Source organism: Caretta caretta, chromosome 5 (assembly GCF_965140235.1).
Source record: "Caretta caretta isolate rCarCar2 chromosome 5, rCarCar1.hap1, whole genome shotgun sequence".
Lineage (NCBI taxonomy): Eukaryota > Metazoa > Chordata > Testudines > Cheloniidae > Caretta > Caretta caretta.
This window is the reverse complement of record NC_134210.1, coordinates 131,707,581-131,729,908: the sequence shown is the minus strand read 5'-3', so window position 1 is coordinate 131,729,908 and position 22,328 is coordinate 131,707,581. Positions and strand designations below refer to the sequence as shown.

Below are 22,328 nucleotides of genomic sequence, written 5' to 3'. Positions count from 1 at the left end.
GCTGGACAGGTAAGTAGCAGCCAGGTAGGGTGACTGGACAGCAAGTGTGAAAAATCGGGACGGGGTGGGGGGTAGTAGGAGCCTATATAAGAAAAAGACCCAAAAATCAGGACTGTCCCTATAAAATCGGAACACCTGGTTACCCTACAGCCAGGTAAGTCCCTCTCCCCAACTGTCCACGCAGATGCTTGGAGGGGTATGGCAGGCTCTCATAATGGTAGCTGTGGGTCCTTGCAAGCTGGGGTAATGGTCTTTTTGGATAAGTGGATATGGAAGAATCAGGGCCCATCCCAGGTGCGGGGGGTCAACCTGGGATGAGATTAAGGAGGAAATGGGAGCAGTGTTAGGGGATCCAGGGGGATGGGGACTGGCTGAGGAGCCCACCCTCCTTGGTAAATGGGTAGCGGAAGGAGGTCCGTGCCCAGGGGACAAGATGCCTTCCAGGGCAGGAGGCACTTAAGTCCGCTGATAGGAGGTTTGAAGTAAAGGCAGCATTATGGGAAGCTGCCAGTAATCTTTCAAGTTAGTGCTACTCCAGCGAAGGCTACTGGAGAATTGTAAATTAGAGTTAGGGGTGGTTAAAGATGATTTGGCACAAACAGTTTGGAGTCAGAAGCAGAGTTAACAGACCACCTTAAGAGACATGAGCTGGGACTTGGTCCTAAGGGAGCAGAGAAAAAAAAGTTTCAAAGTGAAAAACAGCAAGGATTGCAGGAGTGAGTAACAACCCCCACTCTTCTCCCAGAGCCAGGATAAAAACCTGGGGGTAAGGGTTCCCAACTGTTTAAACTTAGGGAGCCCCACCCTGTGCTCAGAGCTAACTATATTCTTCTCTTCTTCTTCTCTTCCTCCTCCTAACAGACTATCCCTCTGAAATGGGTCACTTTAGGGGATTTTTCAATGTACATTTGGGGATTGTTTTTGAATTTTTTTAACTTTACTGGGACATTCCCCCCAATGTTATGGTTCTCATATTTTTCCAAGCGACCTTCATCCTTTTGTTGGTGACACTGTCAAAAATAGATGCTAATCAGTGATAGTGTTAATGTTTTAATAGAAGGGATGTGTTTGAAAGGTTGAAGTGACGGACTTGGTGGTCTTTTGGTAGTTTGCATTTACAAATTAAGCTTCTGTAATTTAGATCGGTGTGTGACATCACACTGGACAATGAAGGTGCATGCTAAGAGAACATACCGTAGAGTGCTGCCGGCCCTGAGTCTCCAGGAACATGCTGCTTGCTTAAGGGCTGATTTATTAAGATGTTTGTGCTGCAATTAATAGGAGACAAGAAACAGAAGCCTTGCATTTCCACTTGTCTTGGTTTGATTGTTGTCAACTGAACTCAGAGGCTAATTGTTGTATCTTCATGCAAACCGGTATGATGAACTTTCTAGGCTAGTTTGGTGATGGTGCTGGAATATTTTTCACCTTTAAGGAACATTTCTAGTTTTCTTTTTAATTAAAAAAAAAAAAAAATGTTGGACCACTGGCAGTCCTTTCTCAATCTTGGGAACTTTCTAAGATAATACAGGGGGGATGGTCACTTTTCAGATATATTTTGGACATTTCTGGTAGTATTTTATGACCGTTTCTAGGTAACTGAATATTTCTGGAGGTGCTTCAGGGTACATTTTTTAGTTCTTTCTAAAATGCTTTGAAAAGGATCCCAAAAACAATCACCAAAGAAATGGCCAGAGAAGGTTCCAGTCCTGCAGGAACATTTCAGAACATTTTTCCATTTTGCAGGAGCAATTTCAGACATAAAACTGGAAATACACAAGACCCATACCAGGACACACTTATGCACCTGAGTAACAAGCCGTTCAATTGAATTCAATGATAAAGTTACCGCAAGCATTTGGAGGAGGGGAGCTTTAAGATTTTTGGGACAAGGACCAGGTCTTCTTACATTCTCTGGGAAGGGCTTAGCACACTTTCAGGTAATCATATTCAGATCTTTTCAAACACTTTGGTTGGGGGCATGTCGAGACTTTTTTTTGGACACTCCTGGGACTTCTCTCAGGGTTTGTTTGAGGCCAACATCCAGACCTTTTGGAACAACTCTGAGCTAGGGTTTCGTCTTGTCTCAGAGGCCATTTCTAACGTAAGTTTGGATATTTGGATGGTTGTGGTTTTTGAGGACCTTTTTGGCCTTGTCTTGAGCACACAGGGAACATTCAGACATTTTTCGTACATGGCTGGCACAAATTTCTTAACAGCCAAACTGACATTTCTGGAGTACACTAAGGACATTTTTAGAACTATATTTTATTGGCCTTTGCTTGGAAATTTGTCTCTTTGGAACTTTTTATGCCTTCCCTGGAAACATAGACTATTAGCCAACCTTTTTTGATTTTTCAGAGATATCAAAACACACCTTTATATTATTCCATTATATTGTTGCCCAGAATTTGTTTGTTACTCCAATCCCTGTTGCAGTCTAAATTTTGGTAATTTCTTCACTACCTCAACTTTCTCTTCTGGCCTCTTCCTTGACCATCCCAACCCCTGCTGTCACAATCATCTCCCTTTCTTGAGCATCTGCACTGACATCTACTTTCCACGTTGCATTCAAGCTTGTGTTCACTTTCAATTCATTCCATGATTCTGTCCATGCTTACAGTTTTGACTTCATCTCTGGCCTCTCCCTCCCTCCTTTAGTTCATGCCTGACTTTGTGCTTTCCATAAGCCCCATATGGTTAAGTCTTTCTTTTCCTCCTAGCCAATATTTCTGAAAATCTACCTGTTGAGTGAAGCATTCCAGCTATGACTAATGACCGCTTACCTCACTGTTCTGTAATTTTACTGTGCAGTCTTTAGGGGATGGACTTGTTACCCAAAGTTCACCTTTTGTACAGAACTCAGACACACTGTACAGATATGATATGTGCTTCTGGAGGGTGGCAAGAAAGGTCCCTGTGTGGTGGGATGTAGGGCCAGGTCTGAGATCCTGTAATGAGTAGGCCTTAAAGTTTTAATTGAATTGTATTTAATAATCTCAGTCAATCAAAAAATATATAGCATAACTAGCTTCTTATTACAAAGGACAGCTTCAGATTTAACAAACCCACAATTTTAACAGAAACCTCACTTTGTGCACTTTCTCTAATACAGTAACAGACCAGAAAAACAAGATATTCCATTTTATATAAGCCTTTATTTACAACTTGTTTAACAACTGTACACTTTTTTGTAGCCTTGGAAGCATTATTGTATCTGACTGGGAAAAACATTATTAAAATGTTTGCATTCTTCTGACCATTATCTTGTATTTTTGTCTTTTTACAGATATGTATATTAATGCCACTACCATGACAATCTGGTAGTTACAGGATAAGAATCCATAGGTGAACTGAAAAGGGAAATTAATGCGTTGACACTCTAGAAATCCATTCTCTGATAGAAAATATATTATTGACAATTTCACAAACAGTTATTTTGATAACTGGTCAACACAAATTAGGACAGTCAAACAAGCTGCCACTGAGAAAATAAAAAACAGTCTCTTACACACACATTAGAAACATGCTTGGGATCACCCTCTGGGGGAGAGATGCTAGGATAACTTAATTAAAAGAAAGACAGCACATTTACTTGAGGTTACTAGCTCAATCTGACATTTCTCTACTGCACTGAGTAGACTCAAACAGTTATGTTAAGCTAAAAACTTTTCAGGAAGATACAAATGCCTTGGCTTCAGAACAGCTTGAATAGTAAACTACTAATCTACACAGCCAGCCTGGTGGCGGGGAGAACAGCTCCAACACACCCAGACCCACTACTCCAGAAGTCTCTGTCTAACCCCTCAACAGTCAAATGGCATTGCCAGCCCAAAACTACCAACTCTGGAGACATCGATATCCAGCAGCGGTTGGGGAAGACATCACCAGCTGCACTACAGAGTTGGAAAACGCAGCTCAAAGCCACTCATCCAGTTCCCAACAAGGAGAGAAGGCATGTTTATACAGTACCTCCTAGCACGGGATCTACGGTTATTAATGCTGAAATGTCACATACCAGGCCCAGGGGGCTCTTTGCTGTGCATTGTTCAAGTATTGCCTGGCCCACCCCGATCAGATCCTAAGGCCTCTGTGTGGGACAGATTAGTGACACTTCTGATTCCACCTACATCCTGAGCTTCCCCGGGTGGTGAAATCTGTAACTGCATTGCCCCAGCAGGCTGGGAGGTTGTAGAGATGAGCCCCCAGCTCTCCAATGGCAGTGATGAGGGCCCTTCCTGGCAGAGTACTTGGATCCCATAAGACTGAAGAACCTCCTGCATGGCCCTCAAGAGAGGGAATGTGGAGGGATGAGTCATCCTCCTCTGCCCTCCAGCAGAGAGAATAAGGAACACAGTTCCATCCCAGTCCTTATTTTCTCCCCTACCTCCTGCAGAGACCCCAGTCCTAATCTCCCTTTGGCCCCCAAAGAAGAGCCAGTGATTGCTGTAGGGCAGAGAGAGGGACAGTGAGCTACATGTTCCCCTGCATCACTCCTCACATCACCGCCTCCAGATCTGGTGCAGTTTCCCTCCAGGGTGATCAAACCCAGGGTGTATTTGACCAGGAGGGTTGCCTGGGACTTACACATGACAATTAGGGGCAAGGTGAGAGCCCAGGCCCTAGCTAGTTGGACCTGGTCCTGAACAGAATGCTCCTTACAGGTTCCGAAGAGGCTGCAGAGACTAGGGGCGCCTAAAACTCCTCCAGCCCTGCCCCACCTATCCCTGTGTACTGATGTGAAAGGAGGGTGCACAGAGCAGCCCTCTGTAGCAAGCAAGGGATGTGCTGCCCCTACCCAGCCTCCTAAGTGCTTTGCAGGCACAAAGACAGGGTCAATTTACCCCTAAGGCTCTGATGCTTAAATTTGCTCATGAGTAAAGTTAAGGATATGTCTAAGTTTCTGTAGGGTTGAGATCTAGGTAGGAAGCGTGGGGTTGCTCAAGAACTGGACTTCTAATCAAACGGAACAATGTACAGTACTAATGATTCCAGATTCTCTTGAGGCTTTTTAGCAAATACTATGGCTTACAAGGTCTCACCTTTGTCCCAGATGTTAAAACGACAGTATCTACACAATAAACACATGAACTTAGAATACTACAAAACAGCATTTCCTCATGTCTTGTATCTTGCCAGTGCTGTCTGTCCAAGTACAAAATGAAAATACAGTAATACAAACGTGTGGATATTTAAGAATTTAAAATTTTAAATAAGCAGCTTTTAAAATTAGTCAATATAGGCAGAACAAAGCATTTTGAGTTATACCGTCTACATACTGCAAATCTTATAGCAATACTTCATAATACAAAGAAACAGGCATGCTAGTGCAAATAGAAATGAAACAACTGAAACGGGGATAAGAAAAAGACAACTCAAATAGAACAAGTAAAATATAAACAACCCAAATAAGCTGGCAAGGACATTTTGCATAATACTGTAAGTCAGCAAGTGTAGACTGATTTTATACTAGTTATCTCCATTCATGTTCCTTTCTAGAATTGTTTAACTTTTGTACACAGATAGAAAAAAATGTTACTGAAAGAAACTGATGACACAGCTAAATGGACAGAGAAAAATGTAACAGTCACAAACTACTGTGTATATACATATTAAGAAAGTATGCAATGTTTGTAAATAAAATATTGCATGATAGTTTGTCCAGGCTTGGAGCTTAGCAGATATACCTTGCTTATTTTTTAAGGAACTTGGGAGGGTCAAACAACAATTCGTAATAGTTTTTTCCTGCAAGAAAACTTTCTTAAACTTTAAATATTAAAACCTGATTAGAGCAGAGCCTTCAAATGTGCAAGAGCTTTAACAGATGAATGATCAGAAAGATACATTTATGACCTCATTAAGACTAGCTGTTGTCTAGCTTAGCAAATGGAAATGGAGCAGAAAGTTGTGTGTTAATAATCAGAATGAAGTAGTCAAAGTGGATAGACAGAAAAAACGGAGTGCTGAAAGGGAACTGTGTCAATTTACCAAATACCCTCTCAGAAATTCTGAATACTGGTTTTTCCCTGGCCCCAGTCTCCTGGGGAGACTTTATTCTGGAGGGGAGGTGGAAGAGGGAGATGGTAAAGCCACTCCCCAAGATGGCAAGCTTCTTTGCAAGTGGATCTCTCTCTTTGAAATCAGATGCCATGAGTCTTAAGTGGTAGAACTGGTTAAGTTTTGGGTTATGCAGTCTGGACAGAAAGCAAGTCATGCACTGAACAGTCCCTGTTTGATAAATAATGCTGCAGGTCATGCAACCACATCACTGCAAATAAAAAAATAAAGAAGAAAGTTAAAAAGCAGCCAACATTTCATTACTGTTAAAAATGAAAACAAAACACGTGTTTTCTAAGCAGTTTAGTAAAGCTGTGTCAAGTTATAGCTCAGCTAGGTCAAGGGGGCTTCAACTGCTATTTTATTAAGGTGACTAAAAGCATTCACAATATGATTAATGTGCTAACAGCTGAACGGAGGAACAAAAGCTAGTCTTGGTTTAGATCAGCGCTGCCACCTGGGGTGGGGGAGGGTTGGGGGGACTGGGAGGAGGGTCATTTGTCCCCAACCTCCCTCAAGCTTTTTGCATTTGGTCAAAGCCCCACAGGCCATGGAGCTGGGGATGGCTGTGGCCTGGCCACTTTTAAGCAGTGGTCCTACACTAGAACAGTACGGCTGCTGCCGGAGTGGTCCAGAGCATTGCTCCAGCTGCATGGTGACAACGGCGCTGAAATTTGATCAGGCTGCCACTCCACACAGATAGGTGACTGGGCCAAATGGTGCTGTGCCTTGGCACATGGGGTGGGAGTTCCTTTGCGGCGGAGCTCAGGGGAGTCTGTTGAGAAAGCGAGTCCTGGCAGCACAGGCTCATGCACGGTGTGGGTAAGAGAGAGAGGGGATACTCTGGAGCCGAGGAAGACCTCGGGTGGGGTGGGGTGAAGATACTAGGAGTGACAGGAACGGGGTTTCTGCTGGAGGAGGAGGTGGGGGAAACTGGAATTGCACCCTTGCCCCCCTCCAAAAATACCTGAAATTGGTACCACTGGTTTAGACATCCTAAAATGGAGTCTTGTACAACTCCTAGTAACAGACCAAGGCCCAGATCCTCAAAGGTATTTAGGTACCTAATTCAAATCAATAGAAGCTGAGCACCTAAATACCTTTGGGGATCTGCACCCAAGTGGCCATACCCAACACCTTAGTGCAGAATGCCTTGTCAGACACATACGAAGCTCAAGGAATAGTTATGAAATTGGCCTCCACAAGTTTCACTCATTTTTGCTGCCTGTGAGCACGATCAGTGAAAAAAAAAAACATTTCCAGATGTAAAAAGGTGTCTGTCTCACATCATGAGTTTTAACCATTGAAAAAGGCAATGGAGTTATAATTTCCATTCTCGTCTGAGAGAAATTCCACATAGTGTTACAAGATAAAAGCATTCTGATTAAGCATTAGTTTTGATTAGCTGCACCAAAGCAAGCCTTTGTTTGATGCACATCCCGTGTCACATTCTTACATTAACAAGCTTTAGTCATTTTGATGTAAAATAAGTTTTTGATCAAAAGCAAATTTTAGATATTACTGCAGAAATATACAGAATAGGAGAGAGACTTGTTTCTAGTGTCCGCTCATTCTGATTTTCAATAATTCCAGCACAATGTAAACAGCAAATGCTGTCCTCTGATAGAAGACATACTCTGTGAATTTGGTTTTTTCCTCTAAGAATTTCCCTGATAAGTACCTGATTCTAATAATGCTCCTTGTGGCACGAAAATCTGGATTGAATTTATTGGAGAAAATATCTTTATGACTAAAAGTTAAGACATTTCTTTCAAAAGTTATAACTACAGCACAAGTCCTGTAGCTGATGATTTAATTCTACTGAAGCCAAAAGAATACAGTAACTCAAGTTTGCTGCACATAATACAAGTATACAGGCGAGTCTCATCTTACACTGGGGTTACGTTCTGTAGTCAGCACGTAAAGTGAAAATCGTGTATAGTCAAAATTACATTTAGTGTAATCGCAGGCGGAATCGCCCGCACTACAGGTACAGTATTGAAATTGTTATTTTTCTTTTTTGTTTTGTTTTTGCTGACCGTGCAAAGCTGAATTCGCACATGTTAAATGCGCGTAAGACGAGACTTGCCTGTACTCTTTCAAATTTCTGTAACAAAATGACCTTCCTGTGCGCCTCCCTTCTCACCTGTTTCCTCCTAACCAGAATACTTTTTATTTAGGAAAGTCGGAAAGTGCACACAACAGAGAACAGACTAACAAATTAAGTGAAAGAAAATCAGGAATGCATTAAAGAATGCATTCAAAGCAGAATATTGATAAAGTGTGTTTTGAATAACACATCCCTTAGATGAGGTGCATTGTTATCCACTCAAGCACTGCTAAATGAGCCTGCACACTGGGGTGTGGATGATTGGAAATAATAAAATGAACAATTAATTTTAGTAATGCCATAAAAAGTTAAAATGTTAAAGCTATCTGAGATCAGAGTTTACTTCTTTAAATGGAAAATCCTGTTTTTTTACTCTCATCAGAATGTGAGATAATGCAAATCTACTTGTACAACAGGACTAAGTGAAATATAAAGGTACACAGCTAATGCACATTAATAGAATGGAGAGAACAATGTACTCTTCAAGGTGTTAGTGGGAGTCCTTTGAAAAAACGGGTAAAGTCTGGCCAAGGACGTTACAGAATACACTATGGTCCTAGAGAGGGAGAGATGCTATTACCCTTCCAGCTAGAATAGTGCACGTTTTATTACTAGAAAAGAATCTGCTAACAACTTCTTCTAGGAAAGATTTAAACAGCAAGAAATTTTTCTACCATTTTAACAGCAGCTTGTTTTTGCAGCACCGTCTTATAAGACCGGAGAAATCCAAGATATAGGGGCAGATCCTCAGCTGCTGGAATGTGTCATTGTTTCGGCTAGGAAGGAGCTATGATGATTTCCAGCAGCTGAGGATGAGGAGGTTACATACCTGTAACTGGAGGTTCGAGATGTGTGGTCCCTCTATGTATTCCACTGTGGGTTACACAGGTGCACCACACGTCTGGAGTCGGAGATTTTGAAAGCCGTGTCAGTTGGTCTGCACACACGCCCTGGCTTGCCTCGTGTTTCCGACCAAGGTGATGAAAGGCAGGGTGAACCAACCACCTCTTCAGTTCCTTTGCCACCACCGAATCAGGATCTGAAGTAGAGGGGAAGAAGGGCGGGTAGTGGAATACATATAGACTTACATATCTTGAAGAACTTCTAGTTACAGGTAAGTAACTCTTCTTTTTCTTCAAGTGATAGTCCCTATTGTATTCGACTGTGGGTGACTGACCAGCAGTACGAAGCAGGTGGAGGGTGAGGATGGTAGGGTCGAGTGGAGAATCACCGTCCACAATGAGGCATTAGCAGCCGAGTCTTGTACTAGGTTGTAATGTCTTGCACTGTGTGTACAGAGCTCCACATGGGTGCTTTACAGATGTCTGGGAGGAGTACATCGTGAAGAGATGTTACAGTAGTGGTCTGGGCTCTCGTTTAGTGTGCTCATAGCCCCATTGGAGAGGGGAAGTTTGAGAGCTGATAGGGAAGAATGCAATCAGATATCCATTTGAAAATTCCCTGGGTGGAGATGGCATGTCCTCTGATTCTCTCCTCTATATCAACAAACAACCTTGAGGACTTTCTCAATGGTTTTGTTCTCTGTAGGCAAAAGGCCAAGGTTTGCTGACCATCTAGGGAGTGGAGCCTATGCTCTTCTGCAGATGCAGGTGGTTTCAGGAAGAAAACACTTATGTGAATGGATTGGTGAAGGTGAAATTTCAAAACCACTTTAAATTTGGTGTGTAGGTGTAAAGAAACTTTATCTTTGGGAAATATAAGGTGTGGAGGATCTGTCATCACTGCACCAAGTTCACCGACCATCCTAGATGATGTGATAGCTATGAGAAAGGCAGCTTTCATGGAGAGAATGGACATGGAGCAAGTCGCTAAGGGCTCAAAGGAGGGCCGTGTTAGAAACGAAAGGACATGATTCAAGTCCAATGGGGGGTGTCATCTTTTGAGGAGGTGGGAAAGTCCTTATCAGGCCTTTCCAGAATCAACTGGTTAGCAAGTGTGCAAAAATAGAGCTGCCCTCCATAGGGGGATGTAACGAATTAACAGCCACCAAGTGGACTAGCGTGGAACTGAGGGAGAGGCCCGATGTCTTTAAAGATAGGATATAGTCTAGGATGAGTGGAATACCCATAATTTTTGGTAGAATGCTGTGTCCAGGATGAGAAGTGTTTCTAGTAGATTGGTAACATTTCCTAGTTGAGTTCTTTCTGCTATAAGAGAGAATGTCTCACACAGCCGAGGAGCACACCCGTTCTAGGGCTGATGACCATCCAAATACCATGCCCTGAGGAGAACTGTTAGTGGATTAGAGTGTCTGATCCTGACATTGCACTGGCTCAGGAGCACAGGGAATATTGGGAGAGTAATGGGAAGGGAGACGACTGGCGCAGGAAGTTGGGGAACCAAACTGACTGAGCCAGAAAGGGGCGATCAGGATAACTGTTACTCTGTCCTGTCGGTTCCTGAGTAACACTCGTGGCAGCAATGGTAGCAGGAGGAAGGCATAATTGAACTGGTATGACCAGGAAAGGAAAGCGTCACTGTAGGAGTGGTAACTGAGGGTTCCTCTGGAACAAAATGTGGCACATTTGTTTTTGGCCTGGAAAGCGAACAGATTCCTGGGGTCCCCCATTGTGTGAAAATGTTGTGGAGCACAGTGTCGTGAAGTGTCTGCTGAGGGAGTCTGTGAGCACATTCTGCATCCTCGGAAGGTAGGCTGCAGATAGGGTGACTGATTCTTGATGCACCAGTTCCAGAGATGGACTGTTTCTGTAGACAGGGAGGCAGATCTCGCTCCCCCTTGTTTGCTGACGTAGAAGACCATTGTAGTTTTGTCTGACATTATGAGGACATGATGACAGCAGATGAAAGGAAAAAAGGACTTGCACACCTTCCGTGCTACCTGTAGTTCCAGGACATTGATGTGCATTCAGGAGGGAAGACAGTACCTTGGCGGGAACTGTCAGTGTGAAGTTCATGGAATGGTGACTTGAGGAGCAAACTGACTGTAGGCAATGAAGGCGGAATCTTGCAAATGGAGTGACATAGGTGCACGAGGCCTCGTGGCCAAGGAGGGACTGACATGTTTTGACCTCTACCCTAGGATTGCTCGTGATGTGAACTATGATATCATTCATGGTCTGGAACCTATTTGTGGGCAACTACACCTTTGCAGTGAGAATTCAAGCTTGCCCTGATAAAATTCAAAGATTGCGCAGGGGTAAGAAAAGATTATTCGATATTTATGCTGACCCACAGTGAGAAAAGGAGACGGAGCATCACAGAGATTGACATAAAGGCTTCATGGCAGGATTTGACAGCGAGGCATCAGTCACTGATGTAAGGGAAGACGAGGAGGCCATGACATCTGATATGAGCTACTACCATAGACAAAACCTTGGTAAAGACTCTGGGGGCTGTGGCTATTCTGAAGGATAGAACTCTGTATTGGAAATTGTCAGAGCCCACCGAAAATCTGAGAAATTGTCTGTAAGCGGGATGAACTATTTATGGCTAAAATAATGTTGTTTTTCAGAATGATGTAAGAGCTGAGGACACTAAAGGTTGCAGTGTCAACTGTGAAGAATTGATGGCTCACTCTCCCTTTTAGCTTCTGTGTCACATTGCAATTTGTCATCTATCACCCCTACACTATGCCGTTCCCAAGTATTTGCATCCAGTGAGTATGTGCTTTGGATATATTTTCTCCAGATTTATTATCTTGCATGTTTCCATGTTGAATCTCGTTTCATTATCTTCCTCATTCCTACTTCTAATCGTTTTTCCTTCCTCACTGGTGTTTCCAACACTTCCCCATTTGGCTCTCTACAAATGTATTAATAATACTGATTATTAATAATAGCTCCTTCAATGTAAGGATCTTGAGAAACTTGATCACTTTATAAATATTCTGCCTCACCATGTTCTTCACCTCTCATCCCAGATTCTCACTAAAGTTGATAAATGAAAGCAGGCATAACCCCAACCCCAACCCCAACAAAACTCCACTGGACAGCCCCCGCTGTGTTCTCTTAAAATGTATGCCATTAGGGGCATTCAAGTTACACTTGCAGGATAGCAATTGTAAGGCAAGTGCTTGCTTGCTTTTGTAAGATGAGTGCCACATTTAGTTTACTCATCTTTTCTATTACTATCTCCCTGTGTAATTATTTCTGTCACAGCAATTCAGATCTTTGGCATTTTTGTTACCATGCCATGTTAGAACAGTGACAGTGTAGGACAGGTTTTTAATAATGCTGATAAATTAGCAAGACATGGAAGCATAATGGCTGAATAATAAGCAGTTTCTGAACTGTGGGCAGCAAAGATTCCTCCAGGAAGAGGCCACCTGAATGCTGTTAAGTTTTGAAGTAGCTGCAATCTTTCAGTGCATTTTCAATGGTGGCCCTAAAACTGGCACCACAAAAGCAAAGATCATTGTCCTGAGGATCCACAGCTGGAAGTAAAGGCTGAAACGTCCACCTTTTTGAAGATGAAAATAGCCATTTCTCCCTAACTGTAACCTTCAGCATCTGTTCAAAAATTGTTCCCATGCCTAACTGCAAAACACGCCAGCACCTAGCAGTAAATAAGGCTGCCACCAAATACAAATGATTTCCCGGTTGTCCCATCTCTTCCCCTAAAGTAAAACTTTCATTTTGTCTGGACAGTGCTTCAACCAGCTGTCTCAAACCCGCTTTGAAATCTGAGGCAACAGAACAACACTGAGAGAGAATTCCTGTGATCCCATGAGATGGGGGTTTACTTTAAATTGTGGTATCAACATATAGTATGTCAGGCTATGCCTCCTTTGTCAGTTCTCCAAGTAGCTTCACGTACACAATGAACAGCAGCAGAGAAAATCTCCAATTCTCCATTAGCACCAACCAATGTGCAGAACCACTTTAGAGAAACCCCATTATCTCAGCAAGTCTCTTCAAATGTGGAGTGAAAACCTGCCCCGCTGAGATCAGTGGCAAAATGCCCATACATTTCAAAAGGATCAGCCTTTCACCTAGACTGTAGAGCATTCGTCATGAACTGTTTCTAACCCATCAGCTGTTTTTGATATCAAACAATTAGATTGCCTTGAATCCACTGTTAGGTGTTAATTTGATGTCCTGTAGGATAGTGCAGTTTGGGAAACAATGCATATTGCTTTTAGAAGAGTTTTCTAGGGCTTTCTAGTCTACTTTTATTTGTTAAATGTCACCATCTGTCCAATTCAATGAGTTGATAATTTTAAAAATGACACTCATGTCTCAATCTCCAATGAAAACATTAAAGTCAAGAAAGGAAAAACAAGAGAAGCATTCAAATTCTCCAGCTATGGTGCTGGTTGCAGTGAATCTCCAGAGATCTATTGTGCCAAATGGGAAAAATCTGAGGTTGGCATGGCTGAAAAAGACAACCTTATTCTGATGGGAAACAAGCACCTTTCTGGAGTTTCTTGTTTAGTCAGCCGTAACTCAAAAACTAACTTAAATCAGTTCCAGGAGCCCAGGTGTTCAGTATTCTGCTTCATACGGTGCACAAACAGCAGCAAAAATCTTACAAAGAAAAACACACTGCTCCTTGGAGTTTTATACCTTGGAACAGATCTTCCTCCCTTTTTTCAGCTGAGGAAAAAAAATCCTCTTGTTTTCACCTAGATTTGGCTGCAGAGTCACTAACAAGCTTCAATTGCCTTCCTGAATTCCAGACAGGGAAGAAATGTCAACTGCTCATGCTTGAGGAGTTCCACTGCCGAGGACCCACAAGACCCAACTAGGATCTGAAATAAAATTGCTGAGAAGCCTTCCAATTCCCTGAAAGTGTCAGCCAGTGGCGTACATATAGCAACACTTTTTGCTTGTTTTAGGGGCTTAGTGTCTTCAGCAGACATGAGGTCGGGGTGTTTCTGACTCAGTCAGGATTTTCCCCTTGAAATGTGACGGGCTCACATGTCCAGGCACACCAGATCATGCCAAATTATATCTATTTTTAATGAGAAAAGACAGGTAGGCAGGAGAAGTGGTTTTATTCCCAAAAGTGAAGTGTGCTGGGAGAACTGTGCAGGGAAGTGGGCAAGGCTGAGCTAGGATTGACTTGGCTCAAACCATTATTAATCTAATTCCTCAATTTTGTGACCATTAGATTCACCTTTTCAGTTTAAAGGGGAAAATCCCATGCAAGCTTCAGGCAACACAGTAATTTTAAGGCAGGGTGGTTGAAAGTCATTTTGCTGTCCAGTGCAAGGGAGCTCATTTTAGGTCTTGTTGAGAAGAGGCTTCACCAAGAGTAATCCAGGTCTCTGAGACACTGTAGACCAGGGCTCTCAACCTTCTTTTCCCTGAGGCCCCCCTACCATGCTATGAAAACTCCACGGCCCACCTGTGTCACAGCCACTGGTTTTCTGCCTATAAAAGCCAGGGCCGGCGTTAGGGGGTAGCGAGCAGGGCAATGGCATGGGGCCCCATGCCACAGAGTCCCCACCAAACTACATTGCTCAGGCTTCAGCCCCAGGTGGTAGGGCCCAGGGCTTAGGTGAGCAGGGCTTTCTACCCTGAACCCCAGTGAGTCTAATGCTGGCCCTGCTTGGTGGCCCAAGGGGCACCGGACCCCTGGTTGAGAACCACTGCTGTACATGACACCATAAGTATGTGACTGCCTAAGTCCTATATAGAATCATTTTGGGGAGATCTAATTATTTTAATGACAGACATTGTAAAACATAAAGGGCCAAATTCAATTCAATTTACACCCACACAAACCTACTTGAAGTCAGATTTAAGTATTTGGCCCTACGAGTGCAAAAAGATTTTCCTCCCAATCCTCTCCAAGAGTAAAAGTAAAGAGAAAAATTCTCAATCTAAGGCATCAGATCCAGGTGTTGTTCTAAGTATGTTTCATAGAAAATGAAAAATTGGAAAGACACATTCATGGTATTCTTCCTCAGAGTCACTGTCTAAAGGGAGTGGTGAGATAAAGTATAATCTAACTACTACATCTATGCCAAAGCATCAAAGCAAATAATAAAAAAAAAAACTATTACAAATCAACCAGGAAGCTGCCAAGTAGACAATCTGATGTAGAGGAATATTGAAAGAATGCAGAAATCATTTGAATGCATCTTAGCAACTTGCACATACCACTCAATGTTAAGAATGCTAGAATAACTCAATGCTAGAAAGTGGCAGGTAGAGTAGTTCTAAACAGGATTTTAAAAATTCACCCTTTCATACACTAATGAACATAAAGTTCCTAATGCAATCCATTGGAATAGAAAACTGCTAGCAATTTTTGTTAAAGTGAATGTAGAAATTACTGAAGTCACCTGCTGGTGACACTAGAATTGCAAAGGATTCTTATTTGCTTAATATCAAGAAGGATACAGTGAAAAAATAATTGGCAATTTCCTATTTGTATTATTTTCATTTTAAAACGTTTATAAATGTGTATTTCTATATTAGACTTCTCTTTTGTGCTACACTTTGGCTAAAAGTTAACTTTAAAATCAGTTTGTTACTGTTTATACAGCATTCTGAAAAATGTAAACCATTACACAAGTGCTAAGTATTCTTAGGGAAAAAATGGACTGTTAATATTCTTCTTTATTATGTATCTACTATCACATGCTTGGCACTTTACAAGCTTGAATCCACACATGTCCTTGAATATAAAAGAAGTTAAGTTCCAACCGCTTGACAGCACTGTAAAGTAGTGGTCTCAGTCTGGAATCTTGTGGACTTGCTTACGCATTAGACCGTTTGCTTTTATTTTAGTTAATACAAAGCTTACAGAAAGAAGGTGCCTGTCTGACATTGCCACAGTTGTTAGGAACCCCAGAAAGGGCTCGTATGGACTGCTCAGCTCTTCTGTCATTATCAGCTAAAAGTGTTGCTGCCCAAAAGGGGTGTTTACCTCTTGCAGGAATGCAAATTAGTTCTCCCATCAGGGAAGCAACATTTTTAGGTGAGCAGGGCAGTACTGTACGTGTACTTTATTTAGTACTAATTTATGGTATTAGAAATAGTGACGGCAGTTTTCATATAAACTTGTAATTATCCACAACAGCAGCAAAATATAGACTCAGTGTTAGTCTCTGCTCTTCCTATCTACACAGTGTCCTCTGTAAAAGCAGCATAAAACTCAACAGGATAGTGCAGATTTCACTCAGATGCTCAGAAAGAACTATGGGAAGCACCTCTGATAGTATCTGATCTTGTGGGGAAAGGAAGAGGAAGGCCAAAATAAAAAGAGAGTGGGCTCCAAAAAAAAAAAAGTAGACCTCGAGGGACCAGTGGCAACAAAGAGGGGGAGAAGGAGCCAGAAAAGAGAGAGAAAAAACTAAAAAACAAAAGCAAGTTGTTTAATTTTAGGATGGAAATTGTATCGGAGTTTCTTTCAGATATACATCTAATTAACAGTAATCTTAAATGGACTCAGTAGACAAACTTGGAGATATAGCCTCCCCATTACAATTTTGGAACCCCCTTCATTCACAAGTAGATTTTGGCAGATGGTGGTGCAAAGGAAGAGCCTGACAGACAAAAATAAAAACAAAGCCTTAAATATTCTTGGGTTCCTTCCTAGGGGCTGAAAAATGCTGTACATACTTATTCATGGACATTGACTACCTCTTGCTCCCTTACACACACTATGCACAAGACAGGTTCCTAAAGTGACCAGTCTGAACTCCACAAAAGACGTGTGTCTGAATAATCACATTGCTAGATGGCACTTACGAAACTTGTCTGTTTAGCATTTTGTTTCTCAACAAAATACAGGAAGGCAAATATCAGTTTATGCCTGAACTGCCTTTACATTGTTAGCTTTACACATACTACAGGAAATATCTTACCTAACCTAATTTTAGGCACAGTACAGAGGGCAGACAACAGCTATAAAGTCTTTTTGATCACTACTCTACATATAACACTACTAAAAAATTATTTCTCTCTCTTTGGAATAAAAGAAAAACATTTTGCTCATGGATGTCAGAAGATGTTCTTTGTATTGCTGGGAAAATCAGAATCAAGATAAATGCTTTCAACATATATTTAATGGCCATTTTTAAATGGATTAGGTATGAACAGTTGGATGTGCTCTGGAATAAAACAGCACTTACAGATGTCACTGTCTTTGAATCCATGTGTACTGGTCCTTCAGGGTCCTATGACCATTTTAAATCAAAAGGTTAGACTAAAATATGCCTTGGAATGCTTAAAAAAGCCAAGGTGAGCTACTTTTGAAGGGATTTATAGGAAGGAAAGTTTTGCATTGGGCAAGAGATTAAAATAATTTTACAAAATTTAAACTTAGAAACTAGATTGTACGCACACTATATCAGGAGCAAGATTTATGTTGAAGGTGATGTCACAAAACACACACATACGAAGCTCCCCTACTAGTAAATCCATAAAGGCTGATCCTAAGAGGTGCTAGGTGTTGAGCATCTTCAACTCTTCAAGAAGTTATTGGGAATTTAGGGCATTCAGAACACTCAGAAATACTCAGCACTTTGTAGGAGTATCTGTCCTAAATTAATGTCAGCAGTGAGAACCACTCACTTGTCTTACCAATCAAAGTGAAGATGCAGCGAAGATGCTACATATAAATGGACAGGTATGTGTTAAAAGAATTAGACTACAAACAGAGTTTTCAATAGAGTAAGCAACAAACTTGTCTAAAGGCACAGCTACCATTAGTAAGGCAATTGATATAATCATCCTCCTAATTGACATATTAAAAATAAATCTTTCAGTGGTAGATGACAATTTGAATACATTAACCTCAACAATATTCAGCTGGGCCTTGATCCCTGATGTATGGTTAGTCCACCATTACAAAGCTTTAAAATAAATACCTTCTTTTAAATCAATGATGCTGTAGCACATTAAAGCATTACAAATATTTCTTGATCTTTCTTTTTGGATATACTCAACCAATCAGAGTGGGGAGAACAATCTGAAACATTTCACCTGTGGCAGCAAACAATAGACAATACCAGTGGAGAAATAAAAGCAGATCTGAAGCCTTTTAAGAGAAAAAGAATGAAAGAATTGTCTCCAAATCATCCTACTTCCCTATTAAATGCCAAGTGCCAAGAACAGGAGCAACCTCTTCACTTGAAAGGAGAAACTCATTTTTGTTCTGTAAACATTCCACATCAGGTGTCACAGGATGTAGCTAAGTTGGCACCTTTGCTAATGTCTAGGGTGGCAGGGTCCCCCCCCCAGGAAACATGTTTTATAACAATTTTATGCAGCAATTTTGCATTTCTTATAAAGGATTTTCAGCTATTTTAAACAGATTACTACATAGTAAAAAGGAGACCAATTCCCTTTCAACGAAGAGAGTCTTATAAACGATAGTAACACATGTAGGTACACGTATACCATTTGTGACAGAAAATGTATGTTTGCTACATAGCCTATGTCAGACATTAGGTAAGAGATGACAACTTCATACAAATTTAAAAAACTCCATTATAATAAAGCACTCCTCTGGATGTTTTCAAAATTTTGGCACATTTAAAGAGAGAGAAAGAAGACGACTCCAAAAAAATAAGAATGGAGGGCATTAAAACAATGAGAAATCATAATAAATCCCCTTCCTGCAATGAGAAATAACAGTGGTAACGAGGAATAAAGATAGAGAAAGGATGCTAGTTGCATTTCCTGAAACGTCACGTGGAACAAAGTATGCCTGGATCACAGGGTTGATTCCTTTCTAAAGGCCAGGCTTCTCTACCTTGCTGTAGCTGGTTGGACATGACCAGGGTAAGATCTCCTTGTGCTGGTGGCTTGCCTTTGTCTAGCCAGGAAGGACTGTCCAGAGCCTGTACTAGCCAGTCTATCTTCTGCTGCTTTTTTATGCAGAGTCATTCCCTGTGAATAAAGACAAACTCATTAGTGAACATTCGTGCATGCTACTCAACGTGTTGTCCATTTACCACTTGTCTTTCCTTTGCGTTATCAGCACCATCTAACCTGTTTGGGACTTTGACATTTTGCCAGAGAATTGTGTGAAAAATGTGTATTTTTGCAAGCGTAAAAAGGCTGCTTTACTTTCAAAGTTTGTAGTAATCAAGCAAAAAGGTTTCAAGGATAGTAAGTTATGCCCTCCCATACTTGAGCATGATTTTCTGCATACATTGCAACCACACATTGCCCGGGCACTCTTTTTTTTTTTAAGTTATTTTCAAATAAAAATAAGGTGCATTTCTCAACTTTTAGCAATGCATTTCTCACATGGAAATATCAGCATATTATAAATGGTAGGAATTTGTTCTGAGAGAAAACACAAATATGTTTGTTGTTGATGATTGCAGCAGGAGCTAATTGGCCATGCTAGCTCCTGACTGCTGATTGACTGGGAGAGATTAAAAATTAAAATTCCTGACAGCACGCGCTCAGACAGTTCTAATTGAGAGAATGAGAGAGAGAGAGAGACTGGTCTGGGCAGTGGAGAAGAACGGAGGCCTAACCTGGAAGGAAGAAGCAGCTGAAGCTATAGCCACCCATCTGGACCTGCAGAATAGCCAGCCAGCTGAACTAGCAGCATTCCCACTTGGGCCTTGTCTGTACCAGCAAACCATCCCAGGGCAGACTCAGCTTATACCAGCAGAAGAATTCTTTTGCAGGTATACTTTATACCAGTCCCTAAACAAAATAAACTATATCAGCAAAAGCACTTTTTTGCTGGTCTAACTGCATCTCCACTAGGTCTTCTGCTAGCATAGTTATGCTGGTTAGGAATCTGACTTTTTCACCCTCCCAACAGGCATAGCTATGCTGGCAAAACTTTAAAGTGTAGACAAGGCCTGGGAAACAAGGGGCCTTAAAGGGACCTGGTCATTTCAGAGAAAAAAAGAGCAACAGAAACTTGTGAGTGGACCAGGAAAAAGACCATTGTTATTTCCATGCTGTTGAGACTATATACAGCACTTCATAAATTCATGCCAAACAAAATCTCTGCCACATGGAATTTACAAACCAACATATATGACATATCTGTAACAGGCAACACTTTGAACACAAATGGGTGCTGCTATTCAGGGGAGGGGAGGTTTAGCTGTTTAAGTCCAGGATTTGGAATCAGGGATTCCCAGGTTCTACATCCAGCTGTCACTCACCTGCGGCAAGTCAATACCTTTCTGTCTCCAACTCTAAAATGAGAATGGTAATTCCCTCCCTCAGAGGGGTTTTGTGAGGACTAACGGGATGATGTTTGTAAGAACATGAGAACGGCCATACTGGGTCAGACCAAAGGTCCATCTAGCCCAGTATCCTGTCTTCTGACAGTGGCCAGTGCCAGGTGCCCCAGAGGGAATGAACAGAACAGGGAATCATCAAGTGATCCATTCCCTGTCGCCCATTCCCAGCTTCTGGCAAACAGAGGCTAGGGACACCATCCCTGCCCATCCTGGCTAATAGCCATTGATGAACCTATCTTCCATGAATTTATCTACCGTATATACTTGTTCATAAGCCGAATTTTTTAGTAAAAAAGGGAAGCATCAGAGAAGGGGATCAGCTTATGAATGGGCAGAGAGGGGGACACAGCCCCTCCCCCCAACAGAGGGGGCAAGCAGAGCAGCACAGACAGCAGAGCCAGAAGGGAAGAGGCGGGGCCAGAGTCTCTCCGCTTCTGGCCACGCTGCTCTCCCCCCAGCTTCCGAAGCAGCTGCAGCTCCAGGGCTGACAGGCTGCAGCCACGCCGCTCGGCCCCACCCGCCGGAGCAGGCTGCAGCCACGTCGCTCGGCCTGCCAGAGCGACTCCGGCCAGGCCAGAGACATCCTCCCCTGGCCCGCCCCAGCTAAGGTGGGAAGGGATGGGATGGGGAGATTGTGGGGGTCCCGGGCTAGGGTCATGTGGAGGGTGGTCACAGGGGTTACTCCCCTGACCCCCAGCTTCTCTCCCCCCCAAATTTCCCCACCAGTTGCTGTCCCGGCCCGTCAGGGTAAGCAGCTGGTGCACCTGGACAGTTTGTTTACGTAGGTTTACTCCGTGCCTGCGGACGCTTGAGGTAAACAAACTGTCTCTGCCTGCCAGCGGCTTATCCTGATGGCCCAGGAGCCAAAGTTTGCCGACCTCTGAATTATAAAAATTCCATTTTTACTTATCCATCCGGGGGGGGGGGGGGAAGGGGGGCGCGGGGGGTCGGCTTATAAATGAACCAGCTTACGATTGAATATATATGGTAGTTCTTTTTTGAACCCTGTTATAGTCTTGGTCTTCACAAACTGTAAATTGCTTTGACTGTGTGAACTGCTATTCAAGTATGTCATGCAATGAGAACTCATTTGTTTATCCTTACCCATAGCTGCTGTATCTAAACTATTAACATGATATATATAGGTAATTGTGAATGCTTGTATGACAGAGAGTTTTCAGGCTCATGTCACACAGAAGAGAAAATTCCTGTCACAACAGACTGAGTCTTCTCCTTCTAGTTTGTTGACTTTGATAATCTGAGGGCATTTGATGTACAAACCCTTTCACTGGTTTGCTGGTCAGCTGCACTGCTCTGGGGGGAGTTCACATGCACATTCTTCCCTAGGCCTGCAAATAGGGTATTGACGAGTCAGGGAACAAGGCAAGCGGCAGCAGGCAAGCACGTGCACAGAAAAGATGGGAAAGTGAGTGTGCTCGAGGATGTTTGGTGCTGTAATTCTCTATAAGAGCCTTTTGAATAGTGCAGGGGAGCAGAAAAATCCTTAGAACTATAAAGGAGTTTTTACAAAACTATTTCAGACCACACTGTTTAAAAGGTGATCTGTCAGGGACTGGAAAAATACAAAGTGATGTAATTTAAAAAAACTGAAGTGGTCATTGTCCCTTTAAATGTTAATGGGATGTTTTATCTCCAAGTAAGCAAGCATAACATTAGGAAATTATGCAAAGTCATCTGAAATTGCTTTCCCACACCAAAGGTTCAAATAATCAAGACAGGATGTGGTGGAGCATTGTTTCTTCTTTCCAATTAATGAACATGAGAGGGAGCATATTGGCTGCCAGGCATCTTAAGGGAAGGGACCTGGGAGGGATTCAAGCTCCCTTCTGGGACATCGACATACCACAAGGATCAGAAATTCCATCTATCAGGAGAGTGGTTCTGAAGGGGCCATGCCCTCTGTCATGGGTAACTCTGGTTCACTCAGGGTGAAATATACCCCCTGTCCAAAGGGCTAGGCAAAGCACGTGGCCCTACTTTATG

General features: G+C 42.3%; 1 protein-coding gene across 8 annotated transcripts in view; it reads right to left on the bottom strand.

Moving 5' to 3' along the window:
* Window positions 1–3,138: 3,138 nt before the first annotated feature.
* The window catches only part of HOOK3 (hook microtubule tethering protein 3), a 142,980-nt gene continuing 123,790 nt past the window's right edge, over window positions 3,139–22,328 (bottom strand). For 5 of the 8 annotated variants that reach the window (XM_048851603.2, XM_048851606.2, XM_048851608.2 and 2 more), the window contains 2 exons: window positions 18,860–18,996; window positions 3,139–6,268 (listed from right to left, as the gene is read on the bottom strand). In XM_048851603.2, the coding sequence (XP_048707560.1) occupies window positions 6,253–6,268; window positions 18,860–18,996 (153 nt within the window). In that variant the 3' untranslated portion in view covers window positions 3,139–6,252. Of the gene's footprint in view, window positions 18,997–22,328 lie in introns of all 8 variants that reach the window. The other 3 variants (XR_007356890.2, XM_048851604.2, XM_048851605.2) reach the window with 3 other exon arrangements.